At 43.0% G+C, this 27,236-nt stretch overlaps 2 protein-coding genes across 5 annotated transcripts in view; both read right to left on the bottom strand.

Moving 5' to 3' along the window:
- SMS (spermine synthase) overlaps positions 1 to 304 on the bottom strand; it is a 56,050-nt gene extending 55,746 nt beyond the window's left edge. Inside the window, exon 1 of the mRNA XM_029929530.1 lies at positions 1 to 304. Within this exon, the coding sequence (XP_029785390.1) occupies positions 1 to 42 (42 nt within the window). The 5' untranslated portion in view covers positions 43 to 304.
- Positions 305 to 862: 558 nt separating this feature from the next.
- Positions 863 to 27,236, bottom strand: part of MBTPS2 (membrane bound transcription factor peptidase, site 2) — a 91,607-nt gene continuing 65,233 nt past the window's right edge. For 2 of the 4 annotated variants that reach the window (XR_003904986.1, XR_003904987.1), the window contains 4 exons: positions 21,979 to 22,049; positions 10,982 to 11,108; positions 1,867 to 2,146; positions 863 to 984 (listed from right to left, as the gene is read on the bottom strand). The gene's annotated coding sequence lies outside the window, so the exon portion shown is untranslated. Of the gene's footprint in view, positions 985 to 1,866; positions 2,147 to 8,821; positions 9,238 to 10,981; positions 11,109 to 21,978; positions 22,050 to 27,236 lie in introns of those variants that run through there. The other 2 variants (XR_003904988.1, XR_003904989.1) reach the window with 2 other exon arrangements.

Genomic DNA, 27,236 nt, shown 5'->3' with positions numbered 1-27,236 from the left:
GCCGAGCATGAAGTCGAGCGTGCTGTGCCGTGCTGCTGCCATAGTGAGGGGAGGCCCTGTGCCATGCCTGGGGGAGGCGGCCACGGGAGACTGGGGGGCCGCGCGGCGTGTCAGGCTGCGGCCGGCAGGGAGTGCGCCGCGCCGGGGAGGCCGAGGGTAGGAGGTGGGAGGGACCGCCGGGAGCGATCCGGGGCGCGGGGGCGGGGTCGGGCCCGCCTCCGGGAGGGAGGAAGCGAGGACGCCCGCAGCCCCGAACTTAGAGCGCAGGGTGTGGGGCCTGGCTAATGTAATGGTGGAAACGTGGGCGCCGTGCTCCCCGGCGTGCGTCACCAATGGCCGCTACCGCGCCGAAGATCGGGCGGGCGCTCCCGCCATCCGTTAGGTCACCTTAGGTTTAAACAGCGCAGCACGACTTCCGGGGGGCCCACCCCCTACGCTTCCCCCAGACCATCCCCCAAGCCAGGGCCCCTCTTATTTCCTGGCAGAGTCCGGAAAATCAAACGCTAGTATCCACCCTGTAGTGTAAAAGTACTGCCGTCTTTCCCTTAACTCTTCAAATACTAGTTAAAGCCATTAGAAATATTGCCATTATTATTAGCAAGGGTCGGTTTGCATTTCCGAACCAAAGAGAAATCTCTTGGGTATTTAAGTTACCTACGTCTGTGTGAAAAATGGGAATGGTGGAGACGCAGGTCGCAGGATAAAGCTGTTAATGTTGACTTGGAAAATTAGAGATTTCAGAGTTGCTGCATCATTAAGGGTGCCTCTGTTGGACACAGTGAACCTTTCCGCTGTGGGCTTGTCTTTGACTTGGGGCTTATGGCTGGTATTCAACACGATGTGGCAAAGGAGAGAACATCAGTTTCTGCGCGCTAAAGCCCTCCTTTATTCCACTGACAGTATCGCTAGGCAAATGACTCCATCATCCCACCAGTCTTCTGGGCGTCCCTGGGCGTCGGAAGCTCACAGGAATTGCTGTAAAAGCTAGACAAAGTTTAAATCAGTGAACTCTTGTACCCTCCCGAAAAGCAGGAAGAACCTCGGTATTAAACTTTCCCCTCCCCCCCAAGCAGTTCCTAGTGGTGCTATTTTCCGGAGTCCTTCACCTTTCTACAAGGAACTGGGCAATGTCTTCACAAGTGTTCTTTATACCATCTTACTAAGAACTGTATCTCCTTTTTAGTGCTTGCATTTACCTTTTCCCACCTATAGCCACCTTTTGCTGCTCTGCATGTTTTCCTTTCTTCTGGGATCCCAGGTTCTCAATGTCAGGAGCTATTCTGTTATCTCAGCCTTCGGTCTCTATGCCTTAGTCTGCAGCTCCTGCTTTCATCCTGGGATATTCTCCAGTTCTTGCCACTCCTCTGGAGTCAGGTCAGGGACACAGTTGCCCCTTGTCACACTGCAAGGACAGTAGGACTCGAAAGGTCTCAAGTGGGCGGCCTGCCACTCAGTGGCAGGGTGGGCCTCTAGGGCATGTAACCTATGCATTGGCACAGGGCCTCATGCTCAGAAGGGCCCCGAACTTGGTTTTTCTGCTCTCACTTTCTTGAAATTCTTAATAATTTTGCCCTGAACCTGCAAACTATGTAGCCAGTCCTGCTAACAGCTTGTGTCCTGCGGTGAAGGCAGCAGCGGCCAGTATAAATGCCTCACCTTGCTCATGCAAGGTGTGAAATAGAAATGAAATTCCTTAAGTTGCTTTGCCATTAGCTCATCTGATAGCTATAACAATGGAGTCTAATAACAATGTTTCATGACATTAGCACAACATCAGAGATAAATGGGCCTTGAAAAGGAGCCGACATTGTCGAGGTAATTTTAGGAGCTATTGTAAAGATGCTCACGATGTACTGTATTACCTACCAATGACAGAATCCTGGCAAGATTGTTAAAGGTAGGTCATGGACAGGAACCAAGATCTTGAGGCCTCTTTAAACATCCCCAGCTGGACTTTGAGTACCTATTTGGATTGTGGAACATGTTCTCATTGTCTGGGTTTTAGAAACGAAGCCCCTGGTTTGGAGGCCAGGATGAATCCGGTCACAGGATGAATAATCATTTTGATTGTGGGAATTGTGTGTGTTACAGTTGACCAGTGTATCCTGAGGAGCTTTTGTCACACCAGATAATTCAGCAACATATCCTGCAACAGAAAAGCAGAAGAAATTTACCAAACTACTGCCTGTACCCTTTTTTTATGTTTATTTATTTTTGAGAGAGAGACAGAGTGTGCACATGCACAAGTGCAGGAGGGGCAGAGAGAGAGGGAAAGAGAGAATCCCAAGCATGCTCCGAGCCACCAGCACAGAGCCCCACACTCCAACTTGGGAACCACGAGACCATGACCTAAGCTGAAATCAAGAGTTGGTTGCTTAATCAGCTAAGCCACCCGGGCGCCCCACTGCCTGCGCTCTTGAAACAACCTCCTAGAACAGGAGAAACCTAACGGAGGACCAGGGGGAGGGGAAGAGGGAAAGAGAGCTGGGGAGAGAGGGGGACGCAAAACTTGAGAGACTACTGAATACTGAAAATGAACCTAGGGTTGAAGGGGAAGGGGGAGGGGGGGAAAGAGGTGGAGGTGGTGGAGGAGGGCACTTGTGGGGAAGAGCACTGGGTGTTGTATGGAAACCAATTTGACAATAAACTATTAAAAAAAAAAAAAGAAACAACTTCCTAGTCAACAAAATCTTGGCAATGGTGAAAATGTGAATATCAGGGATTCCTATCCTCTGGCCTGACCTTGTCTGCTCTTGGCTGAAAGTGAAACCTGACAGAGAAAAGCAGCCCCTGCCAGCTGGGAACTGGCCCAGACCATCTTCCGTTGAACATAAATAATTCCCCAGAACGCCAACATCAGACAAGGCCACCCTGTGACCAGGATGGGACAAGACAAAAACCAGACCACTCTGTAATCCTGTCTGAACGCGGAGAACAAGTGAACCTTGTCCAGACCGCAGAAGCCTCCGCATGTCCCCGAATCCTGGCCAATATGAACCACTGCTGCTCTTTGACCACTCACAGCCTTTCTCCGAACTTCCCTGCTTCTCGATAAGACTTAGGAAGACCCCCTACCACGGAAATTGCTCGCTCCCAGCCAGCATCCAATCCAGACAACACCTGGCTTCCGTAACCCTCCCCTAGAGCCCCTGCCACGGGCCCAGTCCTGGGAGCCGACGCGGGGTCCTGTCCAGCACGGCACCCCGCAATGGTGTGCGCCGTTCGTTGCTGCCAGGAGAGGAGACCCGCTTGTTCCGCTCCAGGTTTGTTCCTGTGGGCGTGGGCGAGAGATGGCTGGAGGATGGTAACAATAGTGACGATAACATGAATGAAGTCTGTACTTAGAGTGAAAACCACGTAGGTGATCCTCTTAACAAAATGCTCCTTGTGTTAGGTATTACTCTTATCCAAAACTGGCCTTCACATGAGCCCACCTGCTTCTTCGCAGTCAGGCCAACTTGGGCGTCCCCAACAGAGCTCTTATGAGCTCAGAGTCACACTGGCTGGCCAGCTCAGCAACACTAACCACCTAGTGGCAAGAAGGAAGTGGAAAATGGAAAAAGACTCGGGGAGCCTGGGTGGCTCAGTCGGTTGAGTGTCCATGTCTTGATTTCGGCTCAGGTCATGATTCCAGGATCATGGGATCAAAACCCATGTCAGGCTCTGCACTGAGCATGGGGTGGAGCCTGCTGGGGATTCTGTCCTCTCTCCCTTTGCTCCCTCCCCCACTTGTGCACACACCCATGCTCTTTATCTCTCTCTCTCTCTGAAATAAAAAAATTAAGAAAAGAAAATGGAAGAAAGCTCTCTGTTGAAGAGGGGAAGGTGGTGACCGTGACAGGGAAACAGGGAGCTGACTGGAAACCTCCCAGGCTGTAAGAACCCAGAGGCCACCAAACCCTCCTTGTGAAGGGAGGTGGAGGGCAGGGTGGGTGGGGACGAGCAGCCCTTAGCAGCTGCACCTGCCATCAAAGCCAGTAGCCTTTTGTTTTACTGTTTTATTTTTTCTGTTTTCAGCAGTTCACTTGGGACCCTTGGAGACACTCTGCCTCCCTGCCCCCTGTGTGCAGCTGTGGCGAAATCACTTCCTCTCTTAAAAAAAAAAAAAAACAACAAACACCAACCTCTGGCCTTAGCTCTTAGGGTTGAAATGGCTGACAGAAAGCCGTATCACTCCCCCACCCTTTTTCAGATAAATGAGGGTCTGGCCTACTAAGTTAAATGTGATTTAAATTCCTGATTAAAAAGACTGAGAAGGGTTTAGAATCTTTGACACAGTGATTCTCAGCTTTGCTTGCATACTGGAATCACCTAGAAGCATGAAAACCTGCTGCTGCCTGGGCACTGACAGAGGGGCCGCCCAAACATGGGGATTGTTGGACAAATACAAACCCAGCAGACTCCAACATGAAACTACGTGTGCCACTGCAAAGCCAAAGAGCAGTGTGAACCACAACAGATACAGCTGCACACCCGCAAGGATAGCTATGATATGAGTAAATATATTGCGCAAGCCAGAAAGTAACAAAAGTCAGCAAGGCCGTGGAGAAATTGCTGGTTGAAACGTAAAATGGTGCGGCCACTCTGGAAAACAGTTTGGTGAGTCCTCAAAAACTTAAGCGTAAAGTTACCATACGATCTAGCTATCCCACTCTTGGGGACATACCCAAAAGAATGAAAAACAAGTGTTCAAACAAAAACTTGTCCACAATTGTATTTACAGTTGCCAAAGGGTAGAAACAAGCAAATTTCCACTGATAAATGAGCTGATAAACAAAATTATCATTCAGCCATAGAAAGGAATGAAGGACTGACACAGGCTACAACATTGATGAACTTCAAACACATCATGCTAAGTGCAAGATGCCAGACCGAAGAACAAATAGTGTATGATACCACTTGAAACGTCCAGAATAAGCAACTCCATAGAGATAGAAATGAGGTTAATGGTTGGTGGGGAGGTGTGACTGATTAACGGGTATGGATTTTTTTTTCTGGAGGTGATGACAATGTCTTGGGATTAGATACAGCTGCTGGTGGCCCAACATTGTACCTGTACTGAGTACCAGTGAGTTTTTCCACTGTAAAATAGCTAATTCTGTTATATAAATTTTTATCTCAATTGAAAAAGAGAAAAAAAGACTTGTAGCTGAACCAAGTTTGTAAAATAAAGCTATACGGAAATTTTTGAAAGTTTTTTTTTAATGTTTATTTATTTTTGAGAGGGAGAGAAAGCCCGCGAGCAGGGGAGGCGCAGAGAGAGGGGCAGAGGATCTGAAGCAGGCTGTGCACTGACAGCAGACAGCCCAATGCAGGGCTTGAACTCAGGAACTGTGAGGTCATGACCCAAACTGAAGTCAGAAGCTTAACCGACTGAACCACCCAGGTGCCCCTGAGTTTGTTTGTTTGTTTGTAAGTAGATTTTATGCCCAACATGGAGCTTGAACTCACAATCCAAGAGTCACCAACTCTTCTGACTGAGCCAGCCAGGCACCCCTGCTATATAGAAATTTGTAAGTGAACTTCATTACCTCAAGCAAATTTCAAGTAAATGGCCGATGGGATGGAGTTGCAGTGAGGTATTTACAAACACGAGCAAAATTGAAGGCTGCTGGAAAACCAGCCTCATGGTTGTGGTCTTCCCAGAGAAAAGCATTCTTCGGCCTCAAATGCTAACTTTCTTCCTTATAATAGCCCTAAGGAGCAGGTTAATTATCCCTCTTCTACAAACAGGTTAACCAAGGCATAAGGAAGTTCGTTGGCTGAAAAATGGTGAAGCCAAGACTAAAGCCAGTCAGGCTGTTCCCTCGTCCAGACCGTTCACCCCTTCATGGCAGTGCCTCTGATTACCCTGCCTGTTGTCTCAACACGTCTGCACCTTCTCACAGCTCCGGAAAACCAAGATGCCTGAGGCTGCCTGCCTCCCGCCAGCAGGTGCCCCTCCCCATCAGGGTGCCTATGAAACTGGAGAGGGTGAGGACCTCCCTCCCATCTGGAGCTATTGCCTATCTCCAGCAAACACTTCCTGGGGTAAATTCCTAGGCACCTCTTACTAGGTATGTGACAGTGAACAGGTTCATCAAGTTCTCTGGGCCTGCTTCCCCATGTCTGGAAAATGAAGCTAATAATAGTATCTACTTCATAGAACTATTGTGAAAATTAAATGAGAAAATACATGACAAGCCCAAGAGAGTAAGATCTGATACATGACAAGTATTCAGTCAATGGTGGATAGAGATGGTGATGAAGATGTTGATATCATTATTATACACCTTACTCTTGGCACCACGCTCCTTCAGGACGCCTGACTTTTCACCTCTTCTCACCAGTGCTAGACCTTCAGTATCTGTGTCTTTGAAATGAACTAAGGACTAGGACATCATGCTTGACACCCCAAAGGATCCCAAGCAGAGAACAGGCTCTCTGGGTTCAGGTGCTGGGGAGATGAGGATGACAGCCAGCCGGGCAATTTCCCCACTCTGTTCCCATCATTTGACTCAGATTCCCAACCCCCGGAGTGTCAGGGGGTCCATGGCCTATTCAAAGGCCCCGAGAAATTTGTTGGTAGAACGCTGGATAATTTAAGGCAAGTAAATAACAAAACGGGTTTTCCTCAAGACAGTCATAATCCTCATTTGTGTGCCTGCTGACTCTTTTAGACCCAGCATGTAGGACACAGAGACATGGAGAGTCAGTTCCTGCTATTAAGCTGCAGCCGCTATGTTTACCCCTGCAGACTCACAGTGCTCCCAGAGCATTCCTCCAGTTTGGCAGAGCCTGACTTAGAAGGAAAACTGGCAACCTGAGCCTGTCACACAACCTGAGAAGATACACCAAGCCGGCCTTTTAAAAAAAGGTTTATTTATTTAATTTTAGGGAGTGTGCACACGAGCCAGGAGGGATAGAGAGAGGGAGAGAGAGAATCCCAAGTGGGCTCCGTGCTCAGCATGGGCCTTGATCCCCCGACCACGAGACCACAACTTGAGCTGGTATCAAGAGTCAGAAGCTTGGGGCATCTGGGTGGTCAGTTGGTGAAGCGTCCGGCTTCAGCTCAGGTCATGATCTCACGGTTTGTGGGTTCCAGCCCCGTGTTGGGCTCTGTGCTGACAGCTAGCTCAGAGCCTGGAGCCTGCTTCAGATTTTGTGTCTCCCTCTCTCTCTGACCCTCCCCTGTTCACACAGTGTCTCTCTTTCTCTCAAAAATAAATTAAAAAACATTAAAAAAAAAAGAGTCAGAAGCTTAACCCACTGAGCCATCCAGGCACCCTGGGCCAGCCTTTTTAAGAGAACTTCCACTTGACACAAAGCCCCTACATGAAATGCTGTCCAATACACTCCATTTCCCACTTTCCTCTCACTTCCAGCAAAGAATGGCACATTAGGGGAAGGGGAGACTTAATTATTGTGATGCATTACCTAAGTGCCTATGCCCAAATAATGACATAATCAAAAGTGTTCCCGAAGAAAATAATGAAGTGTATTTGGGTCCAAAAGTAACACCCGGTCTCTTGTGTGAATGCAGCATTTAAGTACAGCTGTACTTGAATATGTGACTAAATTCTCAACTCTCAGTGCGAGCTAACTGTATAATTTTCTGTAAGAATGATTCCTTACTTCCTCAGTCTCTAGAGAGACAGTTCACAGAATGATTAGGATCAGGGCCTTTGTCAGCCAGCCTGGATCCTAATCCTGATTCTTCCATTTGCTTGCAGGTGACCTTTGGCAAATGATCTCATCTCTCTGTGTCTGTTTCTTCATCTGTGAAGGGAGTATCATTCCAGCACGTCTTTCACGTCTTTCACACAGCCGTGCCGAGAGGACTGGGCAAATTCAGGGAAGTACAGCACTTAGAACAGTGCCTACTGTATCAAAAGCCCCAAAGAAGGATTCATTATGAATTACTAATGAGTTAAGACTAAAATTTAACTGACAGTTTCCTTTGGCCCAGTCCACATGGTGAGTACTCCCATTTCAGTTGCCATTTCCCTATGGCAAAGCTAAAAGATTTCCAAAGCCCACAGAGGGTCCACTTATCTTAAAATGTATTTGATACAACTCAACACTCAGAGGTAGTCCCAGAAGCTGATTGTGCTGGGATTGGAGCAGAGCTGCCATTTTGCCACATGGCAACACTTTGCTCTTTCAGCCACCGGCCCCTTGGGTCTTTGTCCTTACCTGAAACACCTCCTTTGACCAGTGGAAAGGCCCACACGTGATCATTCATGGCTCAGATCAAGTGTCAGGCACAGGCCACTCAACTTGCTCAGCTGTGTTTCCACAGCATGGCAGTCAACTCTTGAACTTGACCTCTTTCTCTCCAACCAACACTCCTTCCTTATTTGGACTAAAATCCAGTAAGTCTGAGTGACCAGCCATGGTCAAGTGCTTGTTGGTGAACCAGGGAGCAGGCACCTGGATCCTGGTGGCCCAGTTTCCAGCCCAGGGCTCTATTCTTTAAACTATTTTGCCCTTATGTTCAACTTACATTATTGAATGCTGTCCACTATGGGCCACAGTATTTGCAAATTAAGTCATTTCTAACCCTTCCAATCCAGCAAAATGTATTCCTCATTTAAAGACATAGACACTGAGGCCAAGTGACCTGCTCAAGGCCACATGCCAGTCTGTGGCAGAATGAGGTTTGGAACGTGGGTCAGTCTGACCATAAAATAAGGAGAATTTCTGTTTTTTTAAAGTTTATTTGTTTATTTTGAGAGAGAGAGGGAGGGAGAGAGAGAGAAATAGGGAGGGGCAGAGAGAGGGGGAGAGAGAGAAAGAATCCCAAGCAGCGCAGAGCCCATTGTGGGGCTTGAACTCATGAACTGTGAGATCATGACCTGAGCCAAAACCAAGAGTCAGAACCTTAACTGATTGAGCCACCAAGGTACCACAAGTCAGGAGAATTTCTACTCTATCATGCCGCCGCTCAGTACTGGAAATGAGAGCAGATAAAAGCACTGACTGCTTCATTTAAAATATACTCATTCTACATGCAGACGACCTTTGTTTAAAGGAAAGGGTAGAAGAAAAAGAGAGATTACATTTTGGCATGCAAAGGCAAAACAATAAATATTCTTTTTCCGGTTCCCGGATCCCGTTGCGACTTCTTGAAAGCAAGTGAATTTATGCATGTTGACACAGCTCTGATTTTAAAATCTTCTTTGGCTCCGTTTTTAGTTTCTTCCCTTTGGCACAACCCGTCCCATGACGCCCCTCTGTCAGGCTCTGAGAACCTGCCTACAATTGTTATATAGCAGTTACTCCTAAGGTGCACAGTGCAGATGGGAATTCACTCCTCCCCACTAAGCCATACGTTTCTTCTGGTTGTACATGCATTGCCTGGCATATCACCACATTAACCATAAAAATCTCGCACTCTAAGGATATACTGATGTTACTATTTTCCAAATATGCTCATTGTGTCTGGAAGTTTTTTCTGAGTCTTAACTTGCATATTCTCAAAATTATTTACAAATATATAGTTTTCTCATTTTTGTCTGAAACAGATTTGGTTTCAATCTAAGTACACCAGTTGACATTAAACCCCCACAAGTGATCAGTAACACATACTTAAAAAAATTTTTTTTAAGGTTTATTCACCCTTGAGAGACAGAGAGAGAGAGAGAGAGAGAGAGAGAGAGAGACAGAGCATGAGCAGGGGAGGGGCAGAGAGAGAGGGACACACAGAATCTGAAGCAGGTTCCAGGCTCTGAGCTCTCAGTACAGAGTCCAACGTGGGGCTCAAATTCACAGACCAGGAGATCATGACCTGAGCCAAAGTTGGACACTTAATCAACTGAATCACCCAGGCTTCCCAACACATATTATTTTAAACATGCTTCCTTTAAAAAATACCAGTTTATTGCATTTTGGTTATTTGCAATTGATCAAAAATAGAAACTTCACATTATTATGCACGTGCAAAATGGAAAATTATGCTGGAATGCAAGATATCTGCCAAATGGAAAAAATAAAGATAAAAGAACATCCCGCTGTTGTTACAAAGTAAAGGTAAGATTGTCAGTTGGGCTGCACTGACCTCACGCGCCTCCTGCTGCAGTAGACTGAGAAGGACCCAAAACCTCTTTTGAGGTCTTCTTGCCAAAAATGCACAACCTTCCTGTAATCATGAAGAAACATCAGACCAACTCAAACTAAGGGACCTTCCACGAAATGAATTGCCTATGTTCTTCAAAAAATGTCAAGGTCAAGAAATACAAAGAAAAGCTGAGGAACTGTTGGAGATGAAAAGAAACTAAGAAGCTATGACAACTAAATCACAATGTGTGATTCTGGATTGGATCCTGCAGCAGGAAAGAAAAATAGCCATAGGAGACGTTATGGGAACAACTGACAAAAGCGGAATGAGGACTGTGGATTAAACAATAGCCGTGTAGCCACGCTCAATTTCCTCACTTTGATCAGTGCGCTGCGGTTGCCTAACAGAATATCCTTGTTCTTGGGAATCACACCCTGAAGGCTTCTGGGTAAAGGGGCATAATGTCTGTAACTCTTGGTTTGGAAAGAAATGACATGTGCATGTATAGATACGTGTATGCACCTATATATGCAGAGAAAGAGAGAGACGATAAAGCAAATGATAAACTGTCCATGATGGGTGAAACCAGGTAAAGATAAGAGCTCCTTGTACTTTCTGCAACTTTTCTGTTAAAACCATTATCAAAATAAAGTGATCAAAACAGTGACTGCACATAAAACAGAAGAATGTTAAAAAGCAGGACAAAACCCCCAGTGCTCCCGAGGCATATATGACACAGCAGTGTCTAAGATATACTTGAATCTCCCGGTAACAGGCAGGCTTAGTTATAGGAAACAGTCTGCCTTTTCAAGTGCACGAGTGAAGAAAACAGGAAGGGCTCCTTTTTCATACTTTCAGCCATTGCTCATAGGTTTAATAAAAATCCCGAGTAGGTCCATGCCTTATCCAGCCACTCTACCAGGCCTCCAGGCCCCAGCTCACCTTCACTGGCAACTTTGACACCTGTATGACCTCAGTTCAATGCCTGCCTCATCCTGGGCGGAGCTGGGCTTCTGCGTGGGAGATTTCGGCAAACGCCCTTGATCTCAGCTCCAGTAACTGCAGAGACCTGGAGCAGGGCGGGGGAGGAGGCAGTGTGACATAAAGGCCACGGGCCATGCAGACTGTGTGTGCTGTGCCAGTTCTTTGATCACATCAGGACCTTCACTCCCTGGACCACCCTGTTTCCTCCTCCGTCTCTCACTCGCCTCCTTTCCATGCTCTCGCTGTGGTTGGTCCTGGCACCATCACACCCTCCAGGCCCCGTCCTCTGTCCCTACACACTCGCAACCCTGGATCATCCAGCTTCTTGCCTCCTCCTGTCCTTCCCACCTGTTGCTCAGGATAATGAGGAAAGCCTTGCATTGGTGCTGATGGGTACACAAACACACGTGTGTGTAAGCACGTGCATGCGGGTGTATAGGTGTTCTTTTTTTCCCCAACATGCGTAGGCTTTCACTACATTTGGCAATCTTTGTTCACTTTTTCTTGTTCTTTTATTACTTAATCTTTCCTTGTTATTTTACATGTTTGAAAACTCTTTCCTGTGGCTGCCAGGACATCACTGTCTTTGTGTTTCTGCTACCTCTTTGACTTCAAAACTACCTCTTTCCAAGCTAAATAAATTCATTAATTTCTGTCAACTCAGTATTAGTTTCAAAGGGGTATTATGCATTTGAAAACCAATGCTAAGTTTATCAATATAAACAAAGCATTCTTCAAAAATTTTTTTAGTTTTTACAGCCAGTTTACATAACATTATTACAATTAAAATCTTCTGCAAATTGATTCATGTTAGAATAATGTATGAAATTATTATTATTGGTTTGAATCATAAAAAGTGTCCATTTTAACAAAAATTCTTATACCTGTCTAGTTAAATCCCAAATAAGCTTTTCCTTTCCTTGGAGCTTCGAATTTATCTTGTTCATATGCACTGTAATATCTATGGGAAATATGTAAATCATATTGCCATTTTTTAGTAATGAATATTTAGCAAGCATTCCTTTTGTTTCAAGAAAATCTTGACTGAGACAACTGGGTGGCTCAGTCGGTTGGGCATCCAACTTCAGCTCAGGTCATGATTTCATGGTTTGTGAGTTTGAGCCCCATGTTGGGCTCTGTGCTGACAGCTTGGAGCCTGGAGCCTGCTTCGGATTCTCTTTCTTGCTTTCTGCCCCTCCCCCGCCCTTCAAGTGCACAGTCTCCACAGGTGGCTAAGTGGCTACCATGTGGGATAGTGCAGATCTAGAGAAATGTAACTTTAACTTAATAATTACTATGGATTGGGGCCCAGACTCCATGAAATTACATATATACATGTGAACTTGTAGAAAAGATTGAGAAGAATGTGAATGGTTTTTTTAGTCTAGTAGAACTGTAAATGATTTCCCCTGGTAAAAATGACAACACTAATAGTTGCATTTGTATCTAACTTTGTAGCTTAGTCAGAAAATTTATTCCAACATTCTCTCTTTCCATATAGTGCTTCCCTTAACTTTGAAATCATAGGAGAATATTTGTTGATGTAGAAAGAGTATTGTTAAATGAGACAAAGCAGGTCACGATAGAGAACATACAAATTGGTTCTATTTTTGTATATTTTAAAATGTATATGTTCTAGAAAAATAAGAAGCACATAAACAAAGATGTTTACCATTACCTATGGGTGGACTTATGCATGATTTGTAAATTTTTTCTTTTACTTTCATTTTTAACTTTTTGGATTTTTTTTAATGTTTTATTTATTTTTGATACAGAGAGAGACAGAGCATGAGAGGGGGAGGGGCAGAGAGAGAAGGAGACACAGAACCAGAAGCAGGCTCCAGGCTCTGAGCTAGCTGTCAGCACAGAGCCTGACGTGGGGCTCGAACCCACGAACGTGAGATCTGACCTGAGCCGAAGTTGGAGGCTTAACCAACTGAGCTACCCCGGCGCCCCGGATTTTTTTTTTTTGATCTCTACACTCATCATGGGGCTTGAACTTACAACCCCAAGATCAAGAGTTGCATGCTCCATCAGTCAAGCCAGCCAGGCCCCCTGTCTTCATTTTTTTTTCTGTCTTCATTTTTAAATTTTATTTTTCATTTTGAGAGAAAGAGAGAGAGTGAGAAACCATGTTTGGGGGAGAGGGGCAGAGAGAGAGAGAGAGAGAGAGAGAAAGAGAGAGAGAACATTAAGCGGGCTCCACCTCAGTGTGGAGCCAGACACAGTGCTCCATCCCACGACCCTGGGATTATGATCTGAGCTGAAATCAGGGTTGGATGTTCAACCAACTGAGACACCCAGGCACCCCTCCAACTGTCTTCATTTTCTTAAAATTTTATTTATTTTTTTTAACGTCTATTTATTTTTGAGAAAGATAGAGCATGAGCTGGGGAGGAATAGAGAGAGGGGGAGACACAGAATCCAAAGCAGGCTCCAGCCTCTGAGCTGTCAGCACAGAACCCAATGCGGGGTTAGATCAAACCCACGAACCATGAGATCATGATCTGAGCTGAAGTCAGACGCCTAACCTACCAAGCCACGCATGTGCCCCTCCAACTACAATTTATACTAAGAATAATCTGATAAAAGTATTTTATAATTTTGGGGCACCTGGGTGGCTCAGTCGGTTAAGCGTCCGACTTCGGCTCAGGTCAGATCTCACGTTCGTGGGTTCGAGCCCCACGTCAGGCTCTGTGCTGACAGCTAGCTCAGAGCCTGGAGCCTGCTTCTGGTTCTGTATCTCCTTCTCTCTCTGACCCTCCCCCTCTCATGGTCTGTCTCTCTCTGTATCAAAAATAAATAAAACATTAAAAAAAAAGTATTTTATAATTTTAACTCAGGTTAACTGCAAGAGGCCTTTTCTCACGTCCCTCTTCCCTGTTGCTAGAAAATTCAGTGCACTTCTCTGAAACAGTTTAGCAACACTGGATATCTTGGGTACTTGTCAGCTAATCCAAGTGATCCTTTCAAAGAATAATGATGATGGTGATGACTTTGATAAATATGTATACAAGACTGTGGCGTCTTCCATTGCCTTTTCTATAATTGTGATATGTTCTTTGTGCTGCTTGCTGACATGCTGTGGGTTTTTTTGGACTTTCCTGTGAATAATACTTCAATGCGACTAAACTGTGATTGAATTCACAATGCCTTATAAATACAACAACAAATCCAGTGCGTATTTCTACCAGTGCCTGCCCCCTCCCAAATTTTACAATTCACTGCTTAGGTTTCTTTCTGTCTACCTGTGAGCCCTTAAAGCAGGGGCTGTGTTTTATTAGCCTCTGTGATTCAGTGCCTACAATAATTCCTGGCACATAACAAGAGAGTGGGCAAGCTACAAATCTGTGAGGTATGAATGAAAGAATGAGAACCCCCATGTTTTCATTGATGCGTGCACACACTCAACTCCTACTAAGCGTCATCCTAGGTGCCAGGGATATAGCCATAAACATTTGTGTTTTTAAAGTTTTTTAAAGTATACTTATTTCAAGAGAAAGAGAATAAGAGCGTACACAAGCTGGAGAGGAGCAGAGGGAGAGAGAGAGAGAGAGAGAGAGAGAGAGAGAGAGAGAGAGAGAGAGGGAGGGAGGGAGAGAGAGGATCCGAAACAGTCTCTATGCCATCAGTGCAGAGCCCAATGCAGGGCTCAAACCATAAACCATGAGACCATGACCTGAGCCAAAACCAAGAGTCAGATGCTTAACTGACTGAGCCACCCAGTTGCCCCTAGCCATAAACATTTGTAAGTTTGGAATATAAAAGGACTGTGATTTAATTGCTTGAATATGGTCAGATGATATATTTAAAAGCAGAAAGGAAAAGACTTAACTAAGAAAGCAACATAGACCAGACCAGTTTTACACGGTGGGACCGTCATCCTAACTAGGAAACGTGCATTACTCCAAAAGTGGTAAGCAGTGTCCTTAATAGACTTCTTTCTCTGTGGGTATCCGATACGGGCTCCTTATTAGAAGCCTAAAATAAAAAGACTACTCTCTGCTTCCTTTCTTTCTCCAAATCTCATGATTTGGGATCAGAATCACAAGTTGGCAAACCTACAGTTTGAAGCATTCTGTTTCCAGCACAGACTCTGTTGAAGTACAAACAGAATTAAGTGTTTTCATCGCAGCTGGATTTCCACCTTCTCTGCAAGCTGTGGAGTCCACCTGCTGGGTAATCAGTCAATAGGTGCTAGCTTTCTCTCTGTATTCCTACGGTATTAAGGCAGGCATTTCCACAGAGAAAAATGTAACTCAGAGGTAGGACCCCTCCATTGTAGTAGCTATGGTGGTCTTAAGTTCATGTAGCAAGACTTACTAAAGGAAAAAAGATAAGACACCCCAGAGATTACTTGATAATTATAATGGAGTGATCTGGTAGATGAGACCTTAATCAAACAATCCAACTTTTCATCAATGATAACAGGGCAAACTGACATCGTGTGCGTCATGATATGCTGCCATGGTTTCTGGTTATCCATTGCTGAATTTAGTGACTTAAAATAACAATTTAGGGGATCTTAAAATTAAATACAACAAATGAACAGAAGTATTTTTCGAATGCATAACATAGTCACATTGGGGAAGGGGGCATTAATCAAAGTAATTTTGATACTCAGAATTTGGACCACAAGCTCTCAGGCTAAAGAAAAAAAGAACTCTAAACAAATACTGAACTCCAGTAAGAAACTTTTTTTTTTTTTTACCAAGGCATCAGATCACAATTCTGAAACTACATTCTAGGATTGATTGAATAAGTCAATATATTGTGAATGATGAGATCCAGATTTTCATTGTTGGAGAAGGTAGTTACAATTATGGAACTGGTGTGTTGGATTGGAACCAGAAGTATCAGTTTTAATATGTAGAGAAGGCTGGATACAGAAATGGTATAGATATGTGTGAATGTTATGTATGTATTCAATATACATGTGTGTATATATGCATACCTATGTATATGTACATACATACATTTCCCAGCTCTGTCTGCTGAGAGGGTCTAGAAGTAATCAAATCCCAGTAAAATTAAACATACCCAGGACCCAGATCTTGGTTTCTAAATAACATTCTCCACTAAAACGAACCAGGGATCCTTGGAGCAATGGCTGATTTTAGGACTGGAGCAAGGAAAATACAGAATAAGCCTGGATCATCTTGTGCCAAAAAGTAAGGAATTGCTCAAGACACACTGGGGACATGTTAAAAGGTCACAGATGCCAGTTTGAGAAACTCTGGAACAATTTGGGCATAAATGTAAATAGCATTAAGGGCTATAATTCTTTTTTTTTTTTTTTAAGAATTAGGGGCGCCTGGGTGGCTCAGTCGGTTAAGCCTCCGACTTCGGCTCAGGTCAGATCTCACGTTCGTGGGTTCGAGCCCCGCATCAGGCTCTTGCTGACAGCTCAGAGCCTGGAGCCTGCTTCCGGTTCTGTGTCTCCCTCTCTCTCTGCCCCTCCCCCTCTCATGCTCTGTCTCTTCTGTATCAAAAATAAATAAAACATTAAAAAATTAAAAAAAAAGAATTAAAAAAATTATTTTAGAGAGAGAGAGAAGGAGAGCACATACGTGAGTGGGGGAAGGGAGAGAGAGAGAAAAACCAAGGCTGGCTCTGCACTGTCAGTGCAGAGTCTGATGTGGGGCTCAAACACACAAACTATGAGACCATAAACTCAGCCATAGTTGGATGCTTAACTGACCGAGTCACCCAGGTGCCCCAACGGCTATAATTTATTGAATAAAGTAAGAATCCAGGAGTATACATTTAAATGAATCAACAACAACAACAACAACAACAAAAACCCCAAGTAAATAAATAAGGGGAGAAAAATCTTCCCACCAATAGAAAGCCAAATGATAAACATAAAGGAATGATGGAAATGAGTCCTGGGGTGCCTGGCTGGCTCAGTGGGTAGAGCACATGACTGCTGATCTTTGGGTTGTGAGGTTGGGTGTAGAGATTACTTAAAAGTAAACACTTAAAAAAAAAAAAACCTCAGTGAGTCCTAAAGCCAGCAGGAGAAAGTTTGGATCATAACAGGATATTTACAGAATATCAAGGTATCTCTTTAGATGAAGTTTATTAATTAGGAAGGTGAAAAAAGTAGTTTTTTAAAAAAAAATTTAATGTTTATTTTTGAGAGAGAGAGATAGAATGTGAGTGGGGGAGAGGCAGAGACAGAGACAGAGACACAGAATCCAAAGCAGGCTCCAGCACAGCCTGAGCTGTCAGCACAGAGCCTGACATGGGGCCTGAACCCACAAACTGTGAGATCATGACCTGAGCCGAAGCCGGACGCTTAACCGACTGCGCCACCCAGGTGCCCCTAAATTCTTTTTTACATTTATTTACTTTTGAGAGACAGAGTGAGAAAGAGTGCAAGCATAGGAGGGGCAGAGTGAGAAGGAGACACAGAATCTGAAGCAGGCTCCAGGTTCTGAGCAAACGTTCAGCACAGAGCCTGATGTGGTGCTTTAACCCAGGAACCATGAGATCAGGACCTGAGCCAAAGTCGGAGGCTTAACCGACTGAGCCACCCAGGCACCCCTATAAATTATATTTAAAAAAAAAAAGATGGTCTCTCTCCTTCTGCCCCTCTTCCCTGCTCTCATACTTGCTCGCTCTCTCAAACATACGTACATACATACATACATAGATATATAATACATACATAGAATTGTTGAATCAATATGCTATGTACATGAGACTAACATAAAACTATATGTTCATTATACTTCAATTTTTAAAAAATCTGAACTGGTTTAAGGGCAACTTTTCCAAGTGTTTGTTTTTGACTCCAAGTTCCTTAAGGGAAGTGTGCCAATTTGAGAGAGTCCAAATGCATAGACTCCCTCAGTGGTTTTCTTTGAATTAATTTTATTTGGACTTATTTCACATATTTCAGATAAAAGATTCTTTCCCTTTAAAGTGAAGAGATTGGACTAACCCAGGGGTTCTCAACCTGGGGTTTAGCAGATCAGTAAATGTGAGAGAAAAACATTCCCTCTTCATTTTCAGTGATTTCTATCAAAAGTGCTTCCTTCAACTACAAGTATCAAACCACAGTCCTGTTAGCAGGACCTGTGACTTGTCAGCAATAGAAATCACAAATACATTTATATCACATAACTGTTGCAGATATCAAAATGCTGTTCATGCTGATTGCCATTTCAAAATCATGGTAGTTATTGGACTTTTGTTAGATCTTGTATTTAGTAGATTAAATGAAGAAGTACATATATCAGTATTCCTATGTATGATGATGTACACATTCAAAAACGTTATTATGGGGCGCCTGGCTGGCTTGGTCAGTGGAGCATGTGACTCTTGATCTCAGGGTTGTAAGTTCAAGCCCCGCAATGTGTGTAGAGATTACTTTTTTATAAAAGAATTATTCTGAGAAGCCAGACTGAAAGGGCCCTTGAACTGGATACTCTGGTTTTCAATGTTCACATTGGTATGTACACATGATCTCTATCTGTCCCTCTGGGAAAATGGCCCATAACTTAGATAAATATCTCTGTGACAAGGTTACACTGACATTTTCATCATTTCATATCTCACACCAAACGCAACCTAGTCCACAAGATAAAATGCTGAAGCCTTTAAACTCAACCTTCCACACAAATCCTTCTATTCAGTTATTCTCTAATACTTTCACAGCAAAGTGTAGGAAAACAGCACCAAAAATGGAACTAGAAACCTTCTGTCTTACTTCTAGTTCTGCTGCCCGATCCTGGGAAAGTCATGTAACTTCTCTAAACTTCATCTATAAACACATTAAGAGATTCTGCCTCCCTGCCTCCTGCCCTGCTCTGGTGGCTGCTGCCGGGGCTGTGCACAATGACCTCGGCTTTCATTAAAGGTATTTATATTTGTAAAATAAAGAAATAAATAGGGGCACCTATTGACTGTCCAACTCTTGATTTCGGCTCAAGAGCTGATCCCCGGGTAGTAGGACTGAACCCCATGTCAGGCTCTGCACTGAGCATGGAGCCTGTTTGAGAGTCTCTCTCTCTGTTTCTCTCTCTCTCAAACTCTGCCCCTCTCCCCTGTGCTCTTTCCATGAAATAAATAAATAAATAAATAAATAAATAAATAAATAAATATTAAACACATTAAGATAATCTATAAAATCTAGAAGTTTCTTTTCCAGTTGTAAAATTCCATACTTCTGAAATTGTGTATTTTTCTGCAAGGAATGTTTTTTTGGGATTCGGTTCGTAGTATTCTAAAGCTTCCTGGTTTACTTATTTATTTATTTATTTATTTATTTATTTATTTATTTAGAGGGAGAGACAGAGAATGAGCACATGGTGTGGGGGGCGCAGAGAGAGAAGAGAAGAGAGAATCACAAGCAGGCTCTACACCGTCAGTGAGGAGTCCAATGTGGGGCTCAAACTCACAAACCATGGGATCTTGACTTGAACCAAAATCAAGAGTCAGATACTTAACCTACTGAGCCACTCAGGTGCACCCCAACTTTTTATAGTTTATTTATTTATTTAGAGAGACTTCTTAGTAGTCTATCTTTAATTAATTTATTAACTTATTAATTATTGAGATAGGAATAACTAAGCCACTAAGCCAGAGGATCCTGGAAAAGTTTTCCAATGAGTCATATTTAAGCTGAGTTTTGAAGGCTAAGTATGAGTCCATTAAGTAAGGACAGGACTAGAGCACTCCAGGCAGAGAGGACACTGCCAAGGCCCAGTGTGCTCAGACCCAGCAATATTAAGGGTCTTGATAGGGGTCTGAAAGGGGACCAGATCTGTATGCAGTCTGGGCTCCTTGGCTTATAGAAAATGGGAGAAAGTATACAAACAGGTTGAAGTGACACAGTCAAGTTTGTGTTTTGGATAAACGGCCCTAAGAGCAAAGTGAAGCATGGAGGAAATTGAAATCAGAAAGACCAGTTAGAGGGGCATCTGGGTGGCTCAATCAGTAAGGCAATGGATTCTTGATTTCAGCTCAGGTCGTCGCCTGGCAGGTGGCGCGCGGTGATCGTATAGTGTTAGTACTCTGCGTTGTGATTTCGGCTCAGGTCATGATCCTGGGGTTCTGAGATCAAGCCTCTCATCAGGCTCCATGTTAAGTGTGAAGGCTGTTTAAGATTCTGGCTCTCTCTCTCTCTCTGCCCCTCTCCCCTACTCTTGCTCTCTCTCTCTCAAATTAAAAAACAAACAAAAACAAAACAAAACAAAAAACTCCTGAAAAAACAAAGACCAGTTAGGACGGAGGATACTGCAACATTTGAAGTAAGAGATAATGGACTCCAAATCAAAACTGGCAATGAGAATAGCAAAATGTACAAAAGAATAGAAGTAGGTCATCTCTGTAAGAAACTGTGTATGTCATGATGAAGGAGGAATCAAGAGTGACGCTAGTTTCGAGTGAGGACAACTGAGTGCAGAGTGGTATTGAAGGGAGCAATTAGTAACCCGAATAGGGAATACAAGAAGAAACAGCTCTCTGAGGAGGAATGCTAAGGCTTGCAATGTTGAGTTTGAGGAGCCTACTTGACCTCCAGAGAGAAAGCATGGCCAGCCCTTGGAAATAAGGGCCTGGAATTCTGGAGAAAGATATCGCTGGAGATATAGAATTATAAAAATCACATGACGTAGCTGAAGCCATTTAATCAGCTTTGCCACCGCCACCAATAGTGCCACTGCCTGGTGGTCCCTCTGCCATGCTTCACCTCACCAATCCCTTGAATCCTGACTCCTAAGCCTGCTATTAAGACTCACAACAGGCGCCTGGGTGGCTCAGTCGGTTAAGCCTCCAACTTCAGCTCAGGTCAGATCTCACACTCGTGGGTTCGAGCCCCGCGTCAGGCTCTGTGCTGACAGCTAGCTCAGAGCCCGGAGCCTGCTTCTGGTTCTGTGTCTCCTTCTCTCTCTGCCCCTCCTCCTCTCATGCTCTGTCTCTCTCTGTATTAAAAATAAATAAAACATTAAAAAAAAAAAGACTCACAACAATCACTTCCTCCTCACTCTCCCCTCTCCCACTAAGTTTTGTTACTCCATAACACACATCTCTGTGTTAGTTAGGACACAGGCAATTTGCTATAGCAAAGGAACCCCAAAGTACAGTGGCTCATAGACTGCAGGAGCTTTTTCTTTCTTACACAACAGTTCAGGGCCTTGCAGGGCAGCTCTGTTCCATAAATATATATAGGAACCTACACCGATAGTGAGCTCTGCCATTCTTTGGCATCCCTCTTAGGACCCAAAGGATTGTGCCAGTCATTGTCATTTCCCAATTGATGTGGGAAAAATCAGGGTAAGAAGCTTCACCTTTCTGTTTATTTATTTATTTTTTTATGTTTTAAGTAATCTCTACTCCTAACATGGGGCCCGAACTCACAGCCCTCAGAGTCACACGCTCTAACAGCTGAGCCAGCAAGCCACCCCAACAAAGCTCCATCTTTAAAAAAAATGTTCATTTATTTATTTATTTTGAGGGCATGAGATATTACACATGCATGTGGAAAGGGCAGAAGAGAGAGAATCCCAAGCAGGTTCCATGCTTGGCTCAGAGCCCAACTGGGGGCTGGACCTCATGACCGCAGATTTTGACCACAAGATTATTACCTCGGCAGATATCAAGAGTTGGGCTTAACTGACTAGCCACCCAGGCACCCCAGAGCTTCATCGTTAATAAAGATAAATACACATTGGGTCCCCTGGCTGTCTCAGTTGGTTATGCATTCGACTTCAGCTCAGGTCATGATCTCACAGGCCATGGGTTCAAGCCCCACGGTGGGCTTTGTGCTGACAGCTCAGATCCTGAAGCCTGCTTCAGATTCTGTCTCCCTCTCTCTCTGCCCCTCCCCCACTCATGCTGTCTCCCTTTCTCTCAAAAATAGACATTAAAAAAATTTAAAAAGGTAAGTACACATCATTTCTGCTCACATCCCTTTGATCCAAACTCAGTCACATGACCACACCTACCTTCAAGGGAGATTGGGAAATGTAGTATCTTGCTGGGCAGCCATGTGATGAGCTCACAGAAGGGCTCTGTTCTAAAATGTAGAAAGGGAAAATGGACACAGGGAACAATTAGCAAACTTTGACATTTCTAAAGCCCTGGCCATCTAAATAAATACCCAGGCACACCTTTATTTACACACATTGAATACATTAATCTCTCCCCTCAGGAGACAACCCAAAGTGCAATCCAGGGGCTGGATGCTTTTCCTTTTCTTGTGCTCCATTTTCTTTCCTTCCTTGCCTTCTTTTGGATTGATCATTTTTTTTCTTAAAAATTTTTAATGTTTATTTATTTTTGAGAGAGAGAGAGAGACAGAGACAGAGAGAGACAGAGACAGAGCATGAGCGGGTCATTAGATTATGACCTAAACCAAAGTCAGACACTTAACCAACTGTGCCACCCAGGCGCCCCTGGATTGATCATTTTTATCATTCAATTTAAAAGTCTTTTTTAATTTAGATATCCTCTACTTTCCTTCTTTTCTTTTGGTGTTATCCTAGTTACAGCATGTACCCTTCACTTACAAATATCTAATGCTAAGTGATATCTTTCTTCCTCTCAAAATGTGAGAAATTTAGAAGATTTAACCCTTTCCTGAATTTTTATGCTATTATTGTCATGCATTTTAAATATCTATTTCCACAGGGCATCATAATAACAGTTTCATCGTCAATGTTCATTTAAATTTACCTACTCTGTGAAGTTCCTTTGAATCTGTTTTCGTGTTCATTTTTCCTGATGGTTCTTTCTCATGGTTTTCTATCTCCTATTAAGGCTTAGTCATCTTTGTGTGCTATAAAAATCATTTTTAGAAAAAACTGATGCCCAATTTGATGTTTCTTCTAGAGAGAATGGTCATTTGCTTTTTCCAGGATCACTTTAGTTCAAGATTTTAGATTTTTTAAGAAAGGCACTTCCAGCTAGCCCTTACTCATAGGGGACTGTGTGCGTGTGGAATGGGGAATGGTTTATCAGGTGTCCACCTCTGCCATGCCCTGATCTGACCTTTGTCTCCCTAATCCCATAATGCTGCCTAACAGACCGCTCACCCTCTCAGTTGTCTCTTTAGGATCAGCTAATGACCCTAAGGTAAACATGTTTGAAAATGGCCAGGCTCACTCCTCTGCATTTCCATTTTCTTCCAGATCTCATCCAAGTAATTTATCAATATTTTGTCAGCTTTTTTGATGCTTCTAAAAAGATTTTTAGTAAATAATGTTCAGCAGGAAGCGTGATCTGAAATTGCTAGTGTGCCATTACTGAAATTGGAAGTGTTACTTCTTCAGAGTCCCTAGAACAACTTCTTAAGATGGTGGTCCATAGACCATGTGCATCAAAATCACATTAAGCTTCTTAAATATTGGGATGGCAGGGCTACCGTCTCAGACTTCATTCAGAATCTATGGCACTAAAATACACCCTTCTGTAATGTTCTCAGGCTCTATTTATTAAGACTTTAAGTTTGAGAAATCTTGCCCCAAAGCTCAGCACAACACTCTTACTAATATGCGTTCAAGGAATGTGACTTGATTTTTGATCAAAGGTCATGTAGATCAGAAGAAAGCAGAACACACACCCCACTCAGAATTTGGTTAATCTTTATACCTCTTATCTCCTAACAATTTGAAAAAAATCCTCAAGACTAGAAGATCCTAAGGAGGACCTCTCAATAAGCCTTATCTAGAGTCAGAGTCTAATCCTGTCACACTCAACTTATCTCAGGAGCAGCATTCATTTTGATCAGTCATGGATGGCAGGTACTTCAATGTATTTGTTAGTCACTAATGAAAAATTTGAGAAAGAAGTTAAGGTTACCTTAAAGGTATCGTGACCCCCAAATCTACTAGCTTCAAAAACCAAAAAAAACCCAACAACAACAAAACCCCCCACAAAACCAACCTCTTTTTTTAGGCTAGTTTGTAATTGGATATCAATTATAAATATGAAGATATCTCCCCCAATATTATTATTTGGCTAACTAAGAAGTTAACACCATGTTGGTCTTCAACATTATTTTGAAATTTTACTGGTCCAAAAAAATCTGTAGATCTTAAGATCACTGACTTATAGCTCCTCAAGCCACTCCAGTTTCCAGTATTCAAAAAGTCCCTGGGCCTGCCTGTTAATGTTTCTGCCAAGAGCAGGCAAATCTGCATTCCACACTGTCAGGAACATGATGAATTATATATTTGGATTAGCCATCTAAATCTATGTTTCTGTGCTTCTGCGACACGCTTACATAAATTTCCTAGCTTTGGTCATTCTTTTGAGTTACAATGCTTTTTGAAATGTTTGTCTTTGCTTTCCTGCAGGACAAAAAGGAAAAAAAAAGAAAAAAAAATAACCAACCAAACCAACCAACCAAACAAAACCCACTGCCAAGCAGTTGCTGACGGACATTTAAAGATTTCTCATTGCTGCACCAACATGTGGTCTTAGATTTCTTCAAGTTTTAAAGGAAAAGCTTTGAATGAGTTCTTGTGTTTTCCACAGCCCAATAACCTTAATATGAAAACATGCTCATGTTACACACGCCATAGACATCAATAGAAAGTTTCAGAAAACTTGAGCTTTTTAATCAGATGATCTTGTGCTCCACTCAGATAATGAAATTCCACAGGGAAACTGCTACTCAAGATAGGCTTTGTTCTTTTATAATATTCATTTCCTTTCATTGCTCTGTAACCAAGAGGGTACTTCAATAACCATCTGAATAGGGAGGATAGTATTACAAATGAGCTGTGATGAAATTTTTAAAAACCAGATGTTTTGGAAACTACTATCAGCTCGAGAGTAGTTTCTATGTGAACTATGCTAAAATCCTTAAAGGTAAGCCAACTGTGAACACACCTTATTGATGAGATCATGTCTGTCACTCCGGTGAACTAACAGGCGAGCATACGTTATGTGGGCTGTGGCAACCTATCATCTAAAAATCATCATGTGCCCTTGTGGTTTCATTTAACCTGGTGCATCTGCTTTGGTAATGGAATCATTTATGCCTAATTAGATATATCTAGATTATGATGCTAAGGAAAGGGTAATTTGTGAGTAATAAGATATCTCTAAAATCTGTAGGTTGGGGGCAACATCACCATTTTAGGTTTTTAAAGATACTTATTCATGTCTAGAAGGCTGAAAACTGGCCTTGCTTTAAGCCATGTGTTTTCTTTCTAGTAGGCTCTTTATAAACCCATTCATGGCTCTTTATTTCATCAGCTTCCACCATACTGGGTTTGTATCTGTTAAGGTGGGTGGGGTGTATGCAACATTTGATAATGTTAAGAAAAATTACCCAACACTTGGAACCAAAGCAAAAGTATGATTGCTTGTCCTTTGCATGTTGGACTAAAGCTTTATTTCAAGATCTTTATCTAACGGGCCCACCCAAGGATTATTTAGTTCTCCAGAGGAATGCACTGTTCCTTGATTAAAGCTCAGACATGTGAATTTGTAGAGTTTTGTGCAGGAGAGATGCAGAAGATTGCTGGGCAGGTTCTAGTTGTATTGTCCTATTTTGCTTCTAACATAGCAAATTTATTTCAGCACGCTTTTCCTTTTTGAACATATAAATCTCTGTCTAATTCTCCTTTGTCCCAGATTTATCATCCTCCTTCTTTCCTCATTAATGTATTCATTCTATATTTTCATTACGGTCATGTTTTTCAAAGTTACACTTTGTCTCTATGAAAAAAAAGAGATGAATCTCACAAAACGCTCATGAAAATGAATCTTCTTTCTTTAGTTCATGCAATTTCACCTCTCTGGGGAACATATTTTATAGGAATTAAGTCAATGCACTTTGGTTCCCCCCTTTAAATCCTAGTTCCTGTTAGCCTTCTAAATAGAGTCATCAAGCTTACTGGCCCAAGAAAGAAAGGACAGACAAGTGCTGCTCATAACAGAGAGCCCATTCATCAGCTTTGAATTTCAAAGCTGATTTTCTTCACCTCTTTTTAGTAAGACAATGTACATAAAACCCACGCTTTTTGGAGAAAGGGATTTCCAAATGACAGAGCTTCCTTTTTAATACATAGGGCCTGTGTGCAGAATGGAAGAGAGACCCTCCAGGCTGTAAAGAATGAAGAGAAAAGCAATTCTGGATCAGTTATAGGGAAAAAGTGGGGTAGAGTCTGGGAAGGAGGTCACAAGATACAACGTCCTGATCTCCTCCCAGGTTAAAGTACTAGGGCTGAAAGCAGGTTGGCTAGGCTGCTGGGAAAGCAGAAGACAGAAGTGGGGGGGGGTCTGGATTGTGCTTTTCTTTAGGAGGATTAACATCTGCCCTTTGCCACTGTGGGATCATAAAAGCCACACCTCTCCCTCTCACTCCAGGATAGCTGAGGGAGGGGTAGAAATCTTATAGGATGAGTTCTTAACAGACTTATCCAAATAGAGACTATTCACCTACACAAATGTTTTAAGTTATAGTATTGAATTGAGGTTAATAAATTGGACTTGGGGGTGCCTAAGCGGGTCAGTCAGTTAAGCATCTGACCTCAGATCAGATCATGAGCCATTCATGTGAGTTAGAGCCCCACACTGGGCTCTGCTAACAGCTCAGAGCCTGGAGGCTGCTTCAGATTCTGTGTTTCCTTCTCTCTCTACCCCTCCTCTGCTCATACTCTCTCTCTCAAAAATAAAAAAAAATTAAAAATAATAAAAAAATACATTGGACTTGATATTGTCCCTTCTCCCAGCTTCCACCTAGAATATGGAAGCTTATAAATTAGATCAGAGCAGACTTAGATAAGAAGGCTACATTTTTAGACAAGCTAAGGAGATCATAAGTAAATTTGAAAGGTTGTTATCAGGGAGGAAAATTTTCTTCTGCCTTCAAGGACCAAATTGACATGAGACAGACTGATTTTTTTTTTTTTTACATATGGTCCACACCCAATGTCAGGCTTGAATCCATGACCTCGAGATCAAGAGTCACACGCTACACTGACTGAGCCAGCCAGGTGCCCTGACATGAGACAGATTAACAGGAATAAATCAAACTTAACTCCATAGGTATGGGGAGTCCACAGACATGGAAATTCCAAAGATAGTCAAGCAACACGAGGCTATAGGAGCTTAGGAGCCGGGTAGGGGTCTGAGGATACAAAGGGGAGAAATACCATTAGCAGAAAGGTGAGAGGAGTATTGTTTTCCAAAAAAACCAAAGGCTGTCTTATTATGTGAATAAGTTTCTTTCTTTTTCTTTTTTTTTTAA

This window comes from Suricata suricatta, chromosome X, assembly GCF_006229205.1.
Source record: "Suricata suricatta isolate VVHF042 chromosome X, meerkat_22Aug2017_6uvM2_HiC, whole genome shotgun sequence".
Lineage (NCBI taxonomy): Eukaryota > Metazoa > Chordata > Mammalia > Carnivora > Herpestidae > Suricata > Suricata suricatta.
The sequence above is the reverse complement of the archived record's forward strand: the minus strand, read 5'-3'. Positions and strand labels throughout refer to the sequence as shown.